The sequence below is a fragment of the Spea bombifrons genome, chromosome 3 (assembly GCF_027358695.1).
Source record: "Spea bombifrons isolate aSpeBom1 chromosome 3, aSpeBom1.2.pri, whole genome shotgun sequence".
NCBI lineage: Eukaryota > Metazoa > Chordata > Amphibia > Anura > Pelobatidae > Spea > Spea bombifrons.
Window position 1 is genome coordinate 121,661,555 of NC_071089.1, and position 20,122 is coordinate 121,681,676.

The 20,122-nt window shown below is 47.5% G+C and overlaps 1 protein-coding gene across 1 annotated transcript in view; it reads right to left on the reverse strand.

The window, feature by feature from the left end:
* Positions 1 to 15,486, reverse strand: part of DTNB (dystrobrevin beta) — a 27,911-nt gene extending 12,425 nt beyond the window's left edge. The window contains exons 1-7 of the mRNA XM_053459777.1: positions 15,423 to 15,486; positions 9,344 to 9,411; positions 8,945 to 9,025; positions 2,758 to 2,971; positions 2,403 to 2,488; positions 1,252 to 1,406; positions 796 to 901 (exon numbers count right to left, since the gene is read on the reverse strand). Coding sequence (XP_053315752.1) covers positions 796 to 901; positions 1,252 to 1,406; positions 2,403 to 2,488; positions 2,758 to 2,971; positions 8,945 to 9,025; positions 9,344 to 9,410 — 709 coding nt within the window. The 5' untranslated portion in view covers position 9,411; positions 15,423 to 15,486. The remainder of the gene's footprint in view (positions 1 to 795; positions 902 to 1,251; positions 1,407 to 2,402; positions 2,489 to 2,757; positions 2,972 to 8,944; positions 9,026 to 9,343; positions 9,412 to 15,422) is intronic.
* Between the last annotated feature and the right edge of the window lie 4,636 nt (positions 15,487 to 20,122).

The following is a 20,122-nucleotide window of genomic DNA, read 5'->3' on the forward strand; positions in this document are numbered from 1 at the left end:
CTCTCCATGACGCGGATACTGCCCCCCATAATACGGATACTGCCCGCTCCCACAGGAATACTGCCCCGTCCATGACGGGGATACTGCCCCGTCCATGACGGGGATCCTGGACCCCTCCATGACGCGGATACTGTGACGGAAGCCTCCATCACTGGGACCACTGGAGAAGCCTGACAGCCAGCCTCCTCCCTATTGACGATGGGCCCTGGGTTTGTAGAGACTTCTGTGGCTACCCCAGCAGTATCATCTCATCACTGGCTGAGGGGATTATCTCCGGCAGACAGCCAGGATCTGCCACCAGGGAGAGACCACCATTCTTTTACTTTAATATCAGACCCCCCCCACCCCATGGTGCATTATTATGTTGTCCCCCATTCCCTCCAGTTCCACCACTACAGACATTTACCCCGGCCATCCCTGGAACTGATTTGGGCCAGTAATAGATAGTGGCGGTTGGGACCCTATTGTATTGTTAATCCTGTTACTGCCCCTGTTGTCTCTGGGAGGCAGATTAAGGGGGCGGTTTGTGTCCCAATATCTTGTTTTATGTAAATGTGTGTTTTGCTGGATATATCCAGCTCTGTGTGTGAGAAATAAATCAGTCTTCGTTTGGTTTTACCCGACACTGAGTCTCGGCGAGTGACTGGGGAACTGGGGAAAGTGTGGTGTCCCAGGCTAAGGGAGCACAAGACAGCGGAGGCAGTCGGTCAGACTAGCCAGCTCCGTGACAGATACTGCCCCCCCCCATGATACTGATACTGCCCCCCCACGGATACTGCACTCTCCCACACTCACCATTTTCTACATGGGCGAGTCTGTGCATGAGAGGTAACCAGACAAGGCACTGGGGGGGAGGGTCGGCCATCACCGTGTCCAAAAACATGTTTAACGTGATCTTCTTCTGCAAAACAAAAGCAGCAGCGTAGAATCGTGCAGGCTCACCGCAGACACGAGGACACGGCACGGGGGCATTAAAGGAGGACTTTGCTGGATGCTGGGGGGCTGCGCGGGTTCAGGGGCCCGTGCATCGCGGTGGAGGAGACAGCGCCGTGTCCTGCCCACCGGCTTCTATCAGCATGCGTGTTTAACGCAGGCATCCAAGAAACACTCCGCATGATGCGCGGCTACCCAAACAAGCCATTTACCCCGGCTTTAACCCTATCAGGGCTATTAACCCATTTGTTTGCCCCAGCAAGGAATGTACCTGGCCTGGCGGTTCAGTGGCCCTCGGCACCATCGGCGCATGTTTACCTGAGGCGGGAAGCATGTTCGCACCGAGTGCTCCGTGTAGCCAAACGAGGGTCCCTCGAAGACAGTGGTGGGAAGCTTGAGGACCTCCCGCAGGAAGTGGTCAAACCTGGCGTACACGAGGAGACCCCCGGAGTCTGAAACCTGGGAGAAGATATCTGACAAACGCAAGAGAATGAACAGCCCCACTCCTGCCACGGGGGCCACATGCACGCCATATCTGCCACGGTGGCCACAGGACAGAGGCAACCCCTTCTCTATGAATCTCGCTCGTGGACCGCAGTGACCATTAAACCAAGCTGTTAATTGCACAAACAAACCAGTTCTCTGTTAGTGGAAACACCAGCCAGCAGAGGCGGTAACGGCCAAAAACCAGATATCGGGTTAGGAACCGCGGCAATGGGGAAAATGAAGAGCTAGCTGTGTATGTGGGCGGGGTTAGCAGCACCAGGGGTGGGTCTAGCTGTCAATAAGGACAGGTACAGGTAGCATAAAACTGTGAGTGGGAGGGGAAAAGGGCAGGCAGTGGGCATGTCTTACCCAGTACTTCACTCAGAGACTGTGAGGACTGAGTGTGTGTCTGGGTGAGTGTCGGCAGCTACTTTGTGTTACATGGTTAGATCCAGCTATCGGGAGCTGTTCCTGTCTCGGTTAGTGAGCTCACACTCTGCACACACCAACCTGAGCACAGAGTCTCCAGCAGGGGGCGCTAGCCACAGAGCCTTCTGGGGGCAAAATAAAGACAAGTCACGGACCTGAGCGGTTACTGAGACACGCGGCACGCACACGCAACACACGTGACACGGCCCGGCACAGGTGCTTAAGGCAATGAGATCCACCTCTGCTAATGTGGACACGTCTACGACACGCACACATGCACGGGGCATGTCTCTTTTTTAATTACGGCTTTGCACGTGGCTGCTGATTTAGACACGGCACGGGGCTGCGTTCATGCTCTTGGGCCAGGGCTGCTCCAGACCCTTCTCTAGACCGACAGCTTCTCGATGCAGTCGCCGGCCGTGGCATCGATACAGCTGGGTGTCAGAATTCCAAAGGGCTGTCTCCAAAAGCAACTCCATACCCATTGGGGCGAGTTTTTTTTTTTTTTGGGGGGGGCGGCAGCGCGGCCCCATGAGCGGCCCCTGAATACTCACATCGCAGCTTGTCCAGGATCTTCCCCCCGCACATGGCGGCCAGGATGGCTTTCACAGAGAACACGGTCAGCTTCCCGTGGCCTTCACTACAATATAATAACATTTTAATATATAAGATATTTAATATATATCAAGAAACCACTGCATATCCACCACGCCAGAGACCCTTCCACACCAAAGGGGGGCCGCGGGGTTAATTAATCAGAACGAGAAGCTAAGAGGAGCGTCCCTCCCGGCTGCCCTCATGCCCCTGTCCCCTCCCCGCCGCCCTCATGCCCCCGTCCCCTCCCCGCCGCCCTCATGCTCCCGTCCCCTCCCCGCCGCCCTCATGCCCCCGTCACCTCCCCGCGCTCACCTGTCGTAGGCGGCGATCATGAAGTTGAGCAGCAGGCTGATGGACTGCTCCACGCCGATCTGGTGGCTGGACGGAAGGCGCTTGTTCAGCTGGAAGTATATGGAGGAGATAATGGTCTCCAGCCGAGAGACGTTAATCTCCGTGTTGTGATCCAGCGTGTTGAGGCCGTTGTCACGGAAGGCTTCTATCATGTTCCAGATGTCCACGAGGTGCACTGAAACACGGAAGAGCACAAGTTATATCCCCGATACGGTCCCTTTAACCCCGGGGAAACAGCAAAATGCCCCCTCTCTGGCCTGGAAGCGCTCTGCGTGCAGCAAGGGGACAACAAGGCTCGAGCGCTAATCGCTTGCACCGGCGCAAATTACCTGCGCAAGCAAAGAGACAGCATGGCAACCGCATCTGTGCCAGCAGAGAGAGGCTGATGAGACCGGGCTGATTGCCCCTGTGCCAGCAGAGAGGGAGCGAGCGCTCGCTCACACGCCAACTCCACACGTAATACAAGGCAAAGTGGAGGCGTGGCCTTAAAAAGAGAAAAACTCTGGCCTGCGTATTGCATTCAAAAAAATCATTTTAATGAAACCGAACCCAATACAGGATAAATGATGTCATGTGCAAGTAAATCATTATTGAGCTTATTTACATTTCTCTGCATCACATGATGTAATATGAGCCAGCGGACTACATAATGGGCACCTTAGTAGGGTAGCCCCGCAACGACCACCACCACCATCATCATCATCTTCCGTACGTAGGGTTGCCACCTTTCTTGCAAAAAAAATACTGGCCATGCTAATTTGCATAATTAATTATATATGCGTGACATCACAGAAACATAATGTACACCTATCCCCCCAATATTTCCTGTCACAGAAACAATGTGCCCCTACCCCCCCAATATTTCCTGTCACAGAAACATAATGTGCACCTACCTTCCCTCCAATATTTCCTGTCACAGAAACATAATGTGCACCCCCCCAATATTTCCTGTCACAGAAACACAATGTGCACCTACCTCCCCCCCAATATTTCCTGTCACAGAAACATAATGTGCACCCCCGCAATATTTCCTGTCACAGAAACATAATGTGCACCTACCCCCCAATACTTCGTGTCACAGAAACATAATGTGCACCCCCCAATACTTCCTGTCACAGAAACATAATGTGCACCTACCCCCCAATATTTCCTGTCACAGAAACATAATGTGCACCCCCCCAATATTTCCTGTCACAGAAACATAATGTGCACCTACCTCCCCCCAATACTTCCTGTCACAGAAACATAATGTGCACCTACCTCCCCCCAATACTTCCTGTCACAGAAACATAATGTGCACCTACCCCCCCAATATTTCCTGTCACAGAAACATAATGTGCACCTACCTCCCCCCAATATTTCCTGTCACAGAAACATAATGTGCACCCCCCCCAATACCGTATTTGCTCGATTATAAGACGAGGTTTTTTTCAGAGCAAATGCTCTGAAAAATACCCCTCGTCTTCTAATCGGGGTCGTCTTCTAATCAGACCTCAAATAGAGGTCTGATTAGGAGACTAAGATCCAGATCCCCCGCACCGCTGCAGGGGACCTGGATCCTCCTGTCTCACCCGACCCCCCCCCATCATACACACACTTACCGGTGCTTCCTGCAGTGTTGCCGGGGCAGCGGGTTGACGTCTACGCGATCCGCGTAGACAACGTCCGCTGCAGCCGGAAGGAGGTGTGGCTAGCAGCGGGGGTTGTCTGCGTCCGTCGCATAGACCTTCCCCGACTGTCAGAGATCAGAGTTCCCCGCTCCGGTGCGGGGAACTCAGATCTCTGACAGCCGGGGAAAGTATACGCGACGGACGCATACAAACCCCCGCTGCTAGCCACACCCCCTTCCGGCTGCAGCAGAAGGCGACGTCAACCCGCTGCCCCGGCTGGAAGCACCGGTAAGAGAGGGGGGGAGAGCGGGGGAAGGGGGGTGAGAGAGGGGGGGTGAGAGAGAGAGAGAGTGTGTGTGTGTTAGTTAAATGGGGGTATAGGGTGTGTGTGTGTGTGTTAAATGGGGGCATAGGTCATTTCTGGAGTGGCGTTAAGGGGGCATTTAATAGTGCACTCTGCCTCCTGAAATGCCTTATACCTCCCTATATGCCACTCTGCCCCATAATATGCCTTTTAACCCCCTAAATGGCAGAGTGGCATATAGGGGTATAAGGCATTTCTGGAGGCAGAGTGCTCTATACAATGCCTTTTAACTCCCTTAATGCCACTCTGCCTCCTGAAATGCCTTATACCTCCCTATATGCCACTCTGCCCCATAATATGCATTTTAACCCCCTAAATGCCAGAATGGGATATAGGGGTATAAGGCATTTCTGGAGGCAGAGTGGCACATAGGGGGTCAAAAGGCATACCATGGGGCACAGTGGCATATAGAGGGTTAAAAGGCATATCATGGGCCACAGTGCCATATTGGTGTGGCAAGCCTGGGGGCAGATGTGTGTAACTGGGGGACAGGTTGGAAAATACAAGAAATAAAAACAAAAAAAATCTTTTTCTCAATCATAGCTTTTATTAAAAAAAATAGTTTACATGAATTAACATTTACTGGTAAAACTTTTTTCCTTTGGGGTCGTCTTATATTCAGGCTTTTTCTTTTTTTCCTAAGTTAATATTCAGATTTTGGGGGGTCGTCTTATAATCAGGGTCGTCTTATAATCGAGCAAATACGGTATTTCCTGTCACAGAAACATAATGTGCACCTACCTCCCCCCAATACTTCGTGTCACAGAAACATAATGTGCACCTACCCCCCAATATTTCCTGTCACAGAAACATAATGTGCACCCCCCAATAATTCCTGTCACAGAAACATAATGTGCACCCCCCAATATTTCCTGTCACAGAAACATAATGTGCACCTACCCCCCCAATATTTCCTGTCACAGAAACATAATGTGCACCTACCTCCCCCCCAATACTTCCTGTCACAGAAACATAATGTGCACCTACCCCCCCAATATTTCCTGTCACAGAAACATTGTGCACCCCCCAATATTTCCTGTCACAGAAACAATGTGCACCTACCCCCCAATATTTCCTGTCACAGAAACATAATGTGCACCTACCTCCCCCCAATATTTCCTGTCACAGAAACATAATGTGCACCTACCCCCAATATTTCCTGTCACAGAAACATTATGTGCACCTACCCCCCAATATTTCCTGTCACACAAACATAATGTGCACCTACCTTCCCTCCCCCCAATATTTCCTGTCACAGAAACATAATGTGCACCTACCTTCCCTCCCCCCAATATTTCCTGTCACAGAAACATAATGTACACCTACCCCCCAATATTTCCTGTCACAGAAACATAATGTGCACCTACCTCCCCCCAATACTTCCTGTCACAGAAACATAATGTGCACCCCCCAATATTTCCTGTCACACAAACATAATGTGCACCTACCTTCCCTCCCCCCAATATTTCCTGTCACAGAAACATAATGTGCACCTACCTTCCCTCCCCCCAATATTTCCTGTCACAGAAACATAATGTACACCTACCCCCCAATATTTCCTGTCACAGAAACATAATGTGCACCTACCTCCCCCCAATACTTCCTGTCACAGAAACATAATGTGCACCCCCCAATATTTCCTGTCACAGAAACATAATGTGCACCTACCTTCCCTCCCCCCAATATTTCCTGTCACAGAAACATAATGTACACCTACCCCCCAATATTTCCTGTCACAGAAACAATGTGCACCTACCCCCCAATATTTCCTGTCACAGAAACATAATGTGCACCCCCCAATATTTCCTGTCACAGAAACATAATGTGCACCTACCTCCCCCCAATATTTCCTGTCACAGAAACATAATGTGCACCCCCCAATATTTCCTGTCACAGAAACATAATGTGCACCTACCTCCCCCCAATACTTCCTGTCACAGAAACATAATGTGCACCTACCCCCCCAATATTTCCTGTCACAGAAACATAATGTGCACCTACCTCCCCCCAATATTTCCTGTCACAGAAACATAATGTGCACCCCCCCAATATTTCCTGTCACAGAAACATAATGTGCACCTACCTCCCCCCAATACTTCGTGTCACAGAAACATAATGTGCACCTACCCCCCAATATTTCCTGTCACAGAAACATAATGTGCACCCCCCAATAATTCCTGTCACAGAAACATAATGTGCACCCCCCAATATTTCCTGTCACAGAAACATAATGTGCACCTACCTTCCCCCCCAATATTTCCTGTCACAGAAACATAATGTGCACCTACCCCCCAATATTTCCTGTCAGAGAAACATAATGTGCACCTACCTCCCCCCAATATTTCCTGTCACAGAAACATAATGTGCACCCCACAATATTTCCTGTCACAGAAACATAATGTGCACCTACCTCCCCCCCAATATTTCCTGTCACAGAAACATAATGTGCACCCCCCAATATTTCCTGTCACAGAAACATAATGTGCACCTACCCCCCAATATTTCCTGTCACAGAAACAATGTGCACCTACCCCCCAATATTTCCTGTCACAGAAACATAATGTGCACCCCCCAATATTTCCTGTCACAGAAACATAATGTGCACCTACCTCCCCCCAATACTTCCTGTCACAGAAACATAATGTGCACCCCCCCAATATTTCCTGTCACAGAAACATAATGTACACCTACCCCCCAATATTTCCTGTCACAGAAACATAATGTGCACCTACCCCCAATACTTCCTGTCACAGAAACATAATGTGCACCTACCCCCCCAATATTTCTTGTCACAGAAACATAATGTGCACCCCCCAATATTTCCTGTCACAGAAACATAATGTGCACCTACCTTCCCCCCAATATTTCCTGTCACAGAAACATAATGTGCACCTACCTTCCCCCCCAATATTTCCTGTCACAGAAACATAATGTGCACCTACCCCCCAATATTTCCTGTCACAGAAACATAATGTGCACCTACCTCCCCCCAATATTTCCTGTCACAGAAACATAATGTGCACCCCCCAATATTTCCTGTCACAGAAACATAATGTGCACCTACCTCCCCCCCAATATTTCCTGTCACAGAAACATAATGTGCACCCCCCAATATTTCCTGTCACAGAAACATAATGTGCACCTACCCCCAATATTTCCTGTCACAGAAACATAATGTGCACCTACCCCCAATATTTCCTGTCACAGAAACATAATGTGCACCTACCCCCCCAATATTTCCTGTCACAGAAACAATGTGCACCTACCCCCAATATTTCCTGTCACAGAAACATAATGTAACCTACCCCCCAATATTTCCCGTCACAGAAACATAATGTAACCTACCCCCCAATATTTCTTGTCACAGAAACATAATGTGCACCCCCAATATTTCCTGTCACAGAAACATAATGTGCACCTACCTCCCCCCCAATATTTCCTGTCACAGAAACATAATGTGCACCTACCTCCCCCCAATATTTCCTGTCACAGAAACATAATGTGCACCCCTCAATATTTCCTGTCACAGAAACATAATGTGCACCCCCCAATATTTCCTGTCACAGAAACATAATGTGCACCCCCCAATATTTCCTGTCAGAAACATAATGTGCACCTACCCCCCAATATTTCCTGTCACAGAAACATAATGTGCACCTACCTTCCCTCCCCCCAATATTTCCTGTCATAGAAACAGTTTACTTTTATCAGTGCAGGCAGGAGTTGGCACATAAGGCTTTTCCGTCCGAGTCCACAGGCAGCGAGCTTGCACAGGCCGGCCGGTCTGCAGATGCTGCCAGACTCCAGAGCGCTGGGGGAAGTGACGTCATGAAATTAAACATCACTTCCCCCCAGCGCTCAGCTTCCGCCAATCACGCCGTCACGGCACGTAGCGCTGCGCTAAAGACAGAGCGGCAGGAGGGGGAGTGTTCTAATGGGTGCTCCCCCTCCTGACAATCACCGGTCTGCCCTGCAAAAAATACCGGCGGTTGCATAGCCGGTATTTTGAATATACCGATACGGGCAGGGTGCTCTAAATACCGGCTGTGCTGGTGAAATACCGGCCAGAAGGCGACCCTATCCATACGGCTCAGCTGACAGTTATTTACAGAACAGGCCCCGCTTCGTACGCCTGAGAGTACCTCGGAGACTTCATTCTGCCGCAGAAACTTACAATTACACCTTTTCTGCACGAATCGGAGCTTACAGGCCGTCCGGTACGTGGAGAGTCTGATCACATCGAAATTCTGCGCCCCTAGAAACGGAGGAAAAAGACCGTAGAGACCATCAAAGGCAGGGATCACCATATACACAGAGACCCCCCCCGCAGATCGTCCGCTATGTCCAGCTATAAACCTTAATCAGTCGTTGGTCTCGTCTTCAGGAGCCGTATGTCTATCCCGCGCATGTTTAATACCCTCACTGTATTACCCTCTGACCAGACAGGAGGCAGGTACGGGGGGGGGGTACACGACAGGTACGGGTGGGGAATACGCGACCGGTACGGGGGGGGGATACGCGACAGGTATGGGGGGGGGGATACGCGACAGGTACAGGGAATGACAGGACTCACTCATTTCCATGAAGAGCTGCCTCTTCTCAGCCATCGTCCTCCTCCTCTTACTGCTCTCTTCAATCATCCTAAAGAAGGAAACAAGCAGTGAGATAAGGGGGTAAAACACAGGTCTCTGAGACAGACACGGGGCAAACCGGACAGGCGCGGGGCAAACACCTCCAGAGACCTATAGCATACAGACAAGGACTCACACAGCTACTGTGTCGGCGGTAGCATGTGTGATAATATGAGTGTGTGTGTGTGTGTGTGTGTGTTAGTACGCGTGTCGCCGTGTGTGTGTTAGTACGCGTGTCGCCGTGTGTGTGTTAGTACGCGTGTCGCTGTGTGTGTGTTAGTACGCGTGTCGCTGTGTGTGTGTTAGTACGCGTGTCGCCGTGTGTGTGTTAGTACGCGTGTCGCCGTGTGTGTGTTAGTACGCGTGTCGCCGTGTGCGTGTGTGTTAGTATGCGAGTCGCCGTGTGCGTGTGTGGTAGTACGCGTGTCGGCGGGCGCGTGTGTGTTAGTATGTGAGTTATGGAGCGGCAAGTGGCCAATGGTGGGGGGTGCCATATATACGATCCGCCCCCGGTAACTAATCCATATAGTGACACGCAGAGTACCAGCCACCAGGTCTCCCCACTCCCGGGGCATCTAAGGCCCTCTCTCAGTGGGCACTCCGCTGGCAACGCCGTTTAGCGATTAGTGACCCAGAGCCCCGGCTGCACTCACGTGCTGCACTTCCGGGTTCTTACAGGATTAAGTCCGTCTCTGCATTGCAGCAAAAAACGTGAATTAATGAAGGATTTAACCGAATCGCCGGGAGCTGCAGGTAACGTCCACTGATCCGCTTAATCAGGACACGGACCCCGCGCCGCGGACCCCCGCAGGAGGCGTCATAAAAACAAAAGATTAAAAGTCAGAACTGAGCCAAAACGAGGCTGAAGACAAAAGGAAGAAGTTGCATGATTTTTTTTTGCGCGGCTTGGCGGTCTCCCTCTGGAATCTGCTCTCCCGCCGGCCTCTAACGTTAGGTCCTAAATACCCCACGAGCCACATACTGCTGACAAAGCCCCCCGTCCCCTGCGACCCAGGAGCAAAAAATAAAAAAACAAACAGAAAAGAAATTTTAAAAACCAAAAGCAAATTCTTCCCAAAAAAACTGCAGGGCAGGGGTCGGCGGGGATATGCCACAGGGATGATCAGCGTACACACGGGTACCGGGGGGAGCAGTAGGACCCCCGGCCTTTGGCATTTATAGGGTTTCTACAAAAAAAATTACAATAAAAGTAGCTGGCGCCCCACAAATAAATGTCACGCAGTCCATGAATACAAAAAGTAAAATTAAAAAACAAATGAAATACAAAAATTCCAATTAAAAAAATGAATACTAAAATTACAATTAAAAAATGAAATACAAAAATGACAATAAAAAAAATGAATATAAAAATGACAAAAAAATGAATAAAAAAATGACAGTTAAAAAATGAATACAAAAATTCCAATTTAAAAAAATGACAAAAAAATGAATACAAAAATGTAAAAGAAATTAAATAAAAAAAATCCAATTTAAAAAAATGAATACAAAAATGTAATTATTTAACCCCCCCCCCAAACGGTCAGATAAATCTCGGCAGGTAGCTGTAGTATGATTGGCCGGCAGACAGTAAAGGTCCCGTCACATTACGCGCTCTGGAGACGCCATACATACAGTCTGCAGCGTTCTAATCGCTCCTGCAGCCAATGGGAAGTACTGAGCGGGTGGACCATTCTGTTGCCACGGAGATTAAATCACTTTTCAGTAACTTTAGTATAATAGGTCAGCGGTCAAAGGCTTCTTTATGGATGGATTTTGCCCCAGCTCTGTGGAGTTGGCAGTGAAAGGGTCCGTGCCTACGGGCGGCGGGGTAATTACACGCCGACTGCACGCGGGGGCCATTAACGTGTTTACCGCCTGGAGGAAAGACACGGATCACCGGCTGACGTGATGAGACACGGGATCCGGTATCTGCACATGTAACATGTCATGGAGAGAGAACACACTTCCATACAGCTTAGCAGGGGTTTAATATTGTATAATATTCCTGCCGCCAACCTTCAGGGGTATCTACGGGTGGAGGGGCACATCTGCCAGCTCTGGGGTATGAAGCCTTTTGCCGGACGTTACACTCAGAGGGGCGACGACTTACAGGCTGGCACCGCCCATAGGGGCCACAGAGACTACTTACAGGCTGGCACCGCCCATAGGGGCCACAGAGACTACTTACAGGCTGGCACCGCCCATAGGGGCCACAGAGACTACTTACAGGCCATTGTGCTAACCACCTGGCACCGCCCATAGGGGCCACTGTACCTCTTTGTATTTAACTCGGCTCTGACCTGTTACATGACTGCGTGTTCTGTTATCACAGAGGATCACGTGCTAAAACCCATGATTACACGTCATGCCCGGTACTCTGTATACACACAGAAATACTTCTACATACATGTTGTGAAATCACGTGTTCAGCACATGGGCTGAGTCGCCTGACACATGAGACACACACAGGATACAAAACCCCACAACCAGGCACTCGCGCGAAAACGGGCCAGCAGCCTGAATAAAAAAAAAACAGTAAAAGAAAAGCAATCTGCGCAGACATTGCACTGGTTGCCATGGTGATGGCACCGCAAACCCATTTATCCTAAGTCCAGTGCTACAGGCGTGGGGTAAGGAGGTTTAACTTCACAGGAAGATAACCATGACATATAATGTACACGCAACGCTAACACGGCTTCTTTATAGACCAAAGCTTGGAAAGCGGTGTCATCACCAGACACCACACACAGCATATAACACGTGCGGATCACATGTAGTATGTACACGTTACATGTACAGAGACGTACCCACAGTATACCCTGTGTATATATCCCCCGCCTGTCACACACACTGTATATGTATATGTATATGTATATATATATATATATATATAGATATATATAGATATATATATATATAGATATATATAGATATATATATAGATATATATAGATATATATATATATATATATACCGCCCGCCTGTCACACACACTGTATATATACCCCCCGCCTGTCACACACACACTGTATATATATCCCCCGCCTGTCACACACACTGTATATATAACCCTCGCCTGTCACACACACTGTATATGTATACCCCCCCGCCTGTCACACACACTGTATATATACCCCCCCGCCTGTCACACACACACTGTATATATACCCCCCCGCCTGTCACACACACACTGTATATATACCCCCCCGCCTGTCACACACACACTGTATATATATCCCCCGCCTGTCACACACACTGTATATATAACCCTCGCCTGTCACACACACTGTATATGTATACCCCCCCGCCTGTCACACACACTGTATATATACCCCCCCGCCTGTCACACACACACTGTATATATACCCCCCCGCCTGTCACACACACACTGTATATATACCCCCCCGCCTGTCACACACACACTGTATATATACCCCCCCGCCTGTCACACACACACTGTATATATACCCCCCCGCCTGTCACACACACTGTATATATACCCCCCCGCCGTCACACACACTGTATATATACCCCCCCGCCTGTCACACACACACTGTATATATACCCCCCGCCTGTCACACACACACTGTATATATATCCCCCGCCTGTCACACACACTGTATATATACCCCTCGCCTGTCACACACACTGTATATATACTCCCCCGCCTGTCACACACACTGTATATATACCCCCCCGCCTGTCACACACACACTGTATATATACCCCCCCGCCTGTCACACACACACTGTATATATACCCCCCCGCCTGTCACACACACACTGTATATATACCCCCCGCCTGTCACACACACTGTATACATACCCCCCCGCCTGTCACACACACACTGTATATATACCCCCCCGCCTGTCACACACACACTGTATATATACCCCCCCGCCTGTCACACACACACTGTATATATACCCCCCCGCCTGTCACACACACTGTATATATACCCCCTTACTGTCACACACACACTGTATATATACCCCCTGCCTGTCACACACACACTGTATACATACCCCCGCCTGTCACACACACACTGTATATATACCCCCCCGTCTCACACACTGTATATATACCCCCCGCCTGTCACACACACACTGTATATATACCCCCCTGCCTGTCACACACACACTGTATATATACCCCCGCCTGTCACACACACACTGTATATATACCCCCCTGCCTGTCACACACACACTGTATATATACCCCCGCCTGTCACACACACACTATATATATACCCTCCGCCTGTCACACACACTGTATAAATACCCCCTGCCTGTCACACACACTGTATATATACCCCCGCCTGTCACACACACTGTATATATACCCCCGCCTGTCACACACACACACACTGTATATATATACCCCCCGCCTGTCACACACACTGTATATATACCCCCCTGCCTGTCACACACACTGTATACATACCCCCCTGCCTGTCAAACACACACTGTATATATACCCACCGCCTGTCACACACACACTGTATATATACCCCCCGCCTGTCACACACACTGTATATATACCCCCCGCCTGTCACACACACTGTATATATACCCCCGCCTGTCACACACACACTGTATATATACCCCCGCCTGTCACACACACACTGTATATATACCCCCGCCTGTCACACACACACTGTATATATACCCCCTGCCTGTCACACACACACTGTATACATACCCCCGCCTGTCACACACACACTGTATATATACCCCCTGCCTGTCACACACACACTATATATATACCCTCCGCCTGTCACACACACTGTATAAATACCCCCTGCCTGTCACACACACTGTATATATACCCCCGCCTGTCACACACACTGTATATATACCCCCCGCCTGTCACACACACACACTGTATATATATACCCCCCGCCTGTCACACACATACATACTGCATATATACCCCCTGCCTGTCACACACAGACTGTATATATACCCCCGCCTGTCACACACACACTGTATATATGCCCCCCGCCTGTCACACACACACACTGTATATATACCCCCGCCTGTCACACACACTGTATATATACACCCCGCCTGTCACAAACACACTGTATATATACCCCCGCCTGTCACACACACACACTGTATATATACCCCCCCACCTGTCACACACACACAATGTATATATACCCCCCGCCTGTCACACACACTGTATATATACCCCCCCACCTGTCACACACACACTGTATATATACCCCCCGCCTGTCACACACACACTGTATATATACCACCTGCCTGTCACACACACACTGTATTTATACCCCCCGCCTGTCACACACACTGTATATATACCCCCCCGCCTGTCACACACACACTGTATATATACCCCCCCGTCACACACACTGTATATATACCCCCCCGCCTGTCACACACACTGTATATATACCCCCCCGCCTGTCACACACACTGTATATATACCCCCCTGCCTGTCACACACACTGTATATATACCCCCCGCCTGTCACACACACTGTATACATACCCCCCTGCCTGTCACACACACACTGTATATATACCCCCCGCCTGTCACACACACACTGTATATATACCCCCCTGCCTGTCACACACACTGTATATATACCCCCCTGCCTGTCACACACACTGTATACATACCCCCCTGCCTGTCACACACACACTGTATATATACCCCCCGCCTGTCACACACACACTGTATATATACCCCCCGCCTGTCACACACACACTGTATATATACCCCCCGCCTGTCACACACACTGTATATATATATACCCCCCGCCTGTCACACACACTGTATATATATATACCCCCCGCCTGTCACACACACACACACTGTATATATACCCCTTTACCGCCGCCGTCCTCCTCCAGGTACCCTCTGGTTGCGAAGCGCTTTGTCCTCTGGTCCGCACTGTTTCCCGCCCCCCAACTCGGGGGTCTCTGCCCCTAATCTTTCCCCCATTCTCCGGTTCTCTTCCCGCCACCCCCGTTATCTCTCCCGGTCCCGTTACCTCCTGCTGCCGCCCGCCTTCCTTTTCTGCCAACCACGGCGGCGCGTGCACAGAGCCAGCGCGCGACCTCCACCACGCCCCGCCTACGCTGTCCGGGATTACGTCATTGGCCCAGCTCCGCCATCTTGGCTCCTGGCAGCTCTTAGGTGCACAGTGTTTGTGTTTAGTATTACTGCGTTACGGTATATGTGACTGATATGACTGCAGCTTTCACTGTATAGCCCGTACTCTGCACATATACCCCCATACCAGGAACTGGCAGTGTTTACCCCGGTCCCTGGGCAAATGGGCAAATCCTCCGGGCTTGTACCCCAGTCTCGGGGTGAATGGGCAGTTTCTCAGGGTTTTTACCCCAGTCTCGGGGCAAATGGGAAAATCCTCTGGGCTTGTACCCCAGTCTCTGGGTGAATGGGCAGATTCTCAGGGTTTTTACCCCAGTCTCGGGGCGAATGGGCAGATTCTCAGGGTTTTTACCCCAGTCTCGGGGTGAAGGGGCAGATTCTCAGGGTTTTTACCCCAGTCTCGGGGTGAAGGGGCAGATTCTCAGGGTTTTTACCCCAGTCTCGGGGTGAAGGGGCAGATTCTCAGGGTTTTTACCCCAGTCTCGGGGTGAAGGGGCAGATTCTCAGGGTTTTTACCCCAGTCTCGGGGTGAAGGGGCAGATTCTCAGGGGTTTTTACCCCAGTCTCAGGGTAAACGTGCAGATTCTCAGGGTTTTACCCCAGTCTCAGGGTAAACGGGCAGATTCTCAGGGTTTTTACCCCAGTCTCGGGGTGAAGGGGCAGATTCTCAGGGGTTTTTACCCCAGTCTCAGGGTAAACGGGCAGATTCTCAGGGTTTTTACCCCAGTCTCGGGGTGAAGGGGCAGATTCTCAGGGTTTTTACCCCAGTCTCGGGGTGAAGGGGCAGATTCTCAGGGTTTTTACCCCAGTCTCGGGGTGAAGGGGCAGATTCTCAGGGGTTTTTACCCCAGTCTCGGGGATGATGGGCACAGTTTTTAGTGTTTTTTCTATTTTATCTTCTCATTATTGTAAGAAACCTCCGTCTGGCAGTGAAGGGGTGAATGATGCTGCTGTCATGGGGCATGAGGGCAGCATCATTCACCCATTCACTGCCAATAATGGGTGTGGTACAGTCGGGCTGCGCATGGCCCGGGGACCCCAGTCTTCTGCCGGCAACCGCCATCGCCGCACACATCCACCAGCGCCATGGAATGTTAATAGATTGCAAGCTCTTTTGACCCACTTTGAAATAAAAGCCACTCCATTCATGCAAAGTGGGTGCTCCTGATTGGTGAGAAACCAACCAAGAGCCTCAGAAAAGTAAAATAAATAATAATAAAAAAAAAGTACCTAAAAATATAAAAAGTTAAATAAATAATAATAATAAAAATATAAAAGGTTAAATAAATAATAAAAAGTAAAAAAAAATAAAGAAAAGAAAAGAAATAACAAAAAATGTAAAAGTAAAAAATAATAATAAAAAATTGATAAATAATATTTATATAATAATAATAAATAATAAAATAATAATAATAGAGAAGTAAAAAAAAAAAAAAGTAAAATATGAATAAAATGCAGATATACGGGGGGTTCGTCAGTCATTATGCCATAGAGAGCAACCCCTCCCCCCGCACCCATCACCCTCAGCCAAGCTGATAAAGGTGATGGGAGTTGTGGTCTACAAAAGCGGGTGCGGAAAAGACTGGCATACCTGTGAAAATGTATCTTTTCATCTAAAGTGTGTTTATATTAGAAAATATGTGTTTTTATTATTTATTCAGACTCTGCATCTTAAAATAGAATGAAAGGGAAGCTCTATCTGTCCTTGGAGAAAAACAATATATAATTAGTGCGGGCGCACGAAAAATTTAAAAGGAGAATCGTTGTTAAGGAAACCCTGGAGTTGTGGGATGAATGCCCCGTCCTGAGGTGGTAAAAACGTCCGTGAGACCAGAAATGAATCGGAACGAGAGCAGCGATAAAACATTGTGCTGAAAATGGAGTGTTTTCAGGGGCCGGGAGCCCAGGGGTAGAGGGAGGGGACCGTGCCGTTCCAAAATACCCCCACGTAAGGCTGATGTTCCCTGCCATGGCTCGGGGTCCACGCAGATTTAAGACAGGGGTTAAACAGAAACAGGTGCAAGTTATCGTGCCCCTGTGGGGCAGAAAGGGTTAATTATTGATATGACAGAATCACACCATATAAATAATAGTGTGCGGAGCAGAGGTGCAATCACCAAGGCAACAGCGGGATGCTGCAGGGTCGCCCATCCAGTTCTGCACCAGCTCTGCTCTCTGACTACTTGCCCCCTCTGCTGGTGCTGGGTGGAAGGGCAGGGCAGAAGATGTCAGGGGTGGGACAGGACATGGCAGGGGCGGGACACAGCAGGGGTGGGGCAGGACACAGCAGGGGTGGGGCACTCTGTACACTGCAAGGGGGGTTCTGGAGTGTGAAGCCCACCAGGGAGACCAAAGACAGGTGACCCCATCACAGACAGATAGATAGATAGATAGATAGATGGATAGATAATAGATAGATAGATAATAGATAGATAATAGATAGATAATAGATAATAGATAGACAGATAGATAATAGATAGATAAATAATAGATACATAATAGACAAATAGAAAGATAGAAAGACAGATAATAGATAATAGATAGATGGATAGATAGATAAATATAGATTAGATGGATAGATAAATGGATAGATAGATTATATATACATAGATGGAGAGATATATAGATAGATAGATAGATAATAGATAGATAGATAATAGATAGATAGATAGATAATAGATAGATTAATAGATACATAGATAATAGATAGATAGATAGATAGATAATAGATAGATAGATAGATAGATAGATAATAGATAGATAGATAATAGATAGATAGATAATAGATAGATAATATATAGATAGATAGAGAGACAGATAGATAATAGATAGATAGATAAATAATAGATACATAGATAATAGATAGATAGATAATAGATAGATAATAGATAGACAGATAGATAGATAGATAGATAATAGATAATAGATAGATAATAGATAGATAATAGATAGATAGATAGATAGATAGATAGATAATAGATAGATAGATAGATAGATAGATAGATAGATAGATAATAGATAGATAGATAGATAGATAATAGATAGATAGATAGACAGATAGATAGATAGATAGATAGATAATAGATAGATAATAGATAGATAATAGATAGATAGATAGATAGATAGATAGATAATAGATAGATAGATAGATAGATAGATAATAGATAGATAATAGATAGATAGATAATAGATAGATAATAGATAGATAGATAGATAATAGATAGATAGATAGATAGATAGATAGACAGATAGATAGATAGATAGATAATAGATAGATAGATGGATAGATAGATAATAGATAGATAGATAGATAGATAATAGATAGATAATAGATAGATAGATAGATAATAGATAGATAGATAGATAATAGATAGATAGATAGATAGATAGATAATAGATAGATAATAGATAGATAGATAATAGATAGATAATAGATATAGATAGATAGATAGATAATAGATAGATAGATAATAGATAGATAGATAATAGATAGATAGATAATAGATAGATAGATAAATAATAGATACATAATAGACAAATATAAATATAGAAAGACAGATAATAGATAATAGAGAGATGGATAGATAGATAAATATAGATTCGATGGATAGATAGATAAATATAGATTCGATGGATAGATAACTGGATAGATAGATTATATATACATAGATGGAGAGATAGATAGATAGAGAGGTAGATTATGGGGCAGTTGGCAGGTATAGGGTGTATAATCTGAATCATATTTCTGTTATGCTTTTTTTTTTTTTTTTTGGAAGGAGAAGCCCCTGAAGAGAAAGCATGGATTGGACTCCAAGGGCCACAGCTCAGCAGGTGCCACAGGGGGACACAATGTCTGCACACTGGGGCCCCTGTGATAAAGCAGGGTGTAGAATTGTGTTACATTGTTACTGCCCACAGCGTATGGGGGGGGGTAATAGAGAAAGAATAAAATGAATCGCTAGTGAAGCTTTGTGGGGTCACAGACAGGGGCGTACCTAGAGTATTCGGCACCCGGGCGGATCCTGTATGTGGCCCCCCGAAACATAAAAAAATCAATGTTGTCAAAAATATTTTTTTTACACATTTTTAACTGTATTTCAACTGGAAAAAAATAGAAATCTGGAAAAAATAAATTCAATTATTAATTTAAATAAATAACATTTACTGAACAGATATGGTGCAGCATAACTCCCATCACTATACACTGATCCAGACATTGACAGTAGTGCAGCATAACGCCCATCACTATACACTGAGCCAGACATTGATGGTAGTACAGCGTAACTCTCATCACTGTACACTGAGCCAGACATTGACAGTAGTACAGCATAACTCCCATCACTGTACACTGAGCCAGACATTGTCGGTAGTACAGCATAACTCTCACCACTATACACTGAATCAGACATTGTCGGTAGTGCAGCATTACTCTCATCACTATACACTGAATCAGACATTGACAGTAGTGCAGCATAACTCTCATCACTATACACTGAACCAGACATTGACAGCAGTGCAGCATAACTCTCATCACTATACACTGAACCAGACATTGTCGGTAGTACAGCATAACTCTCA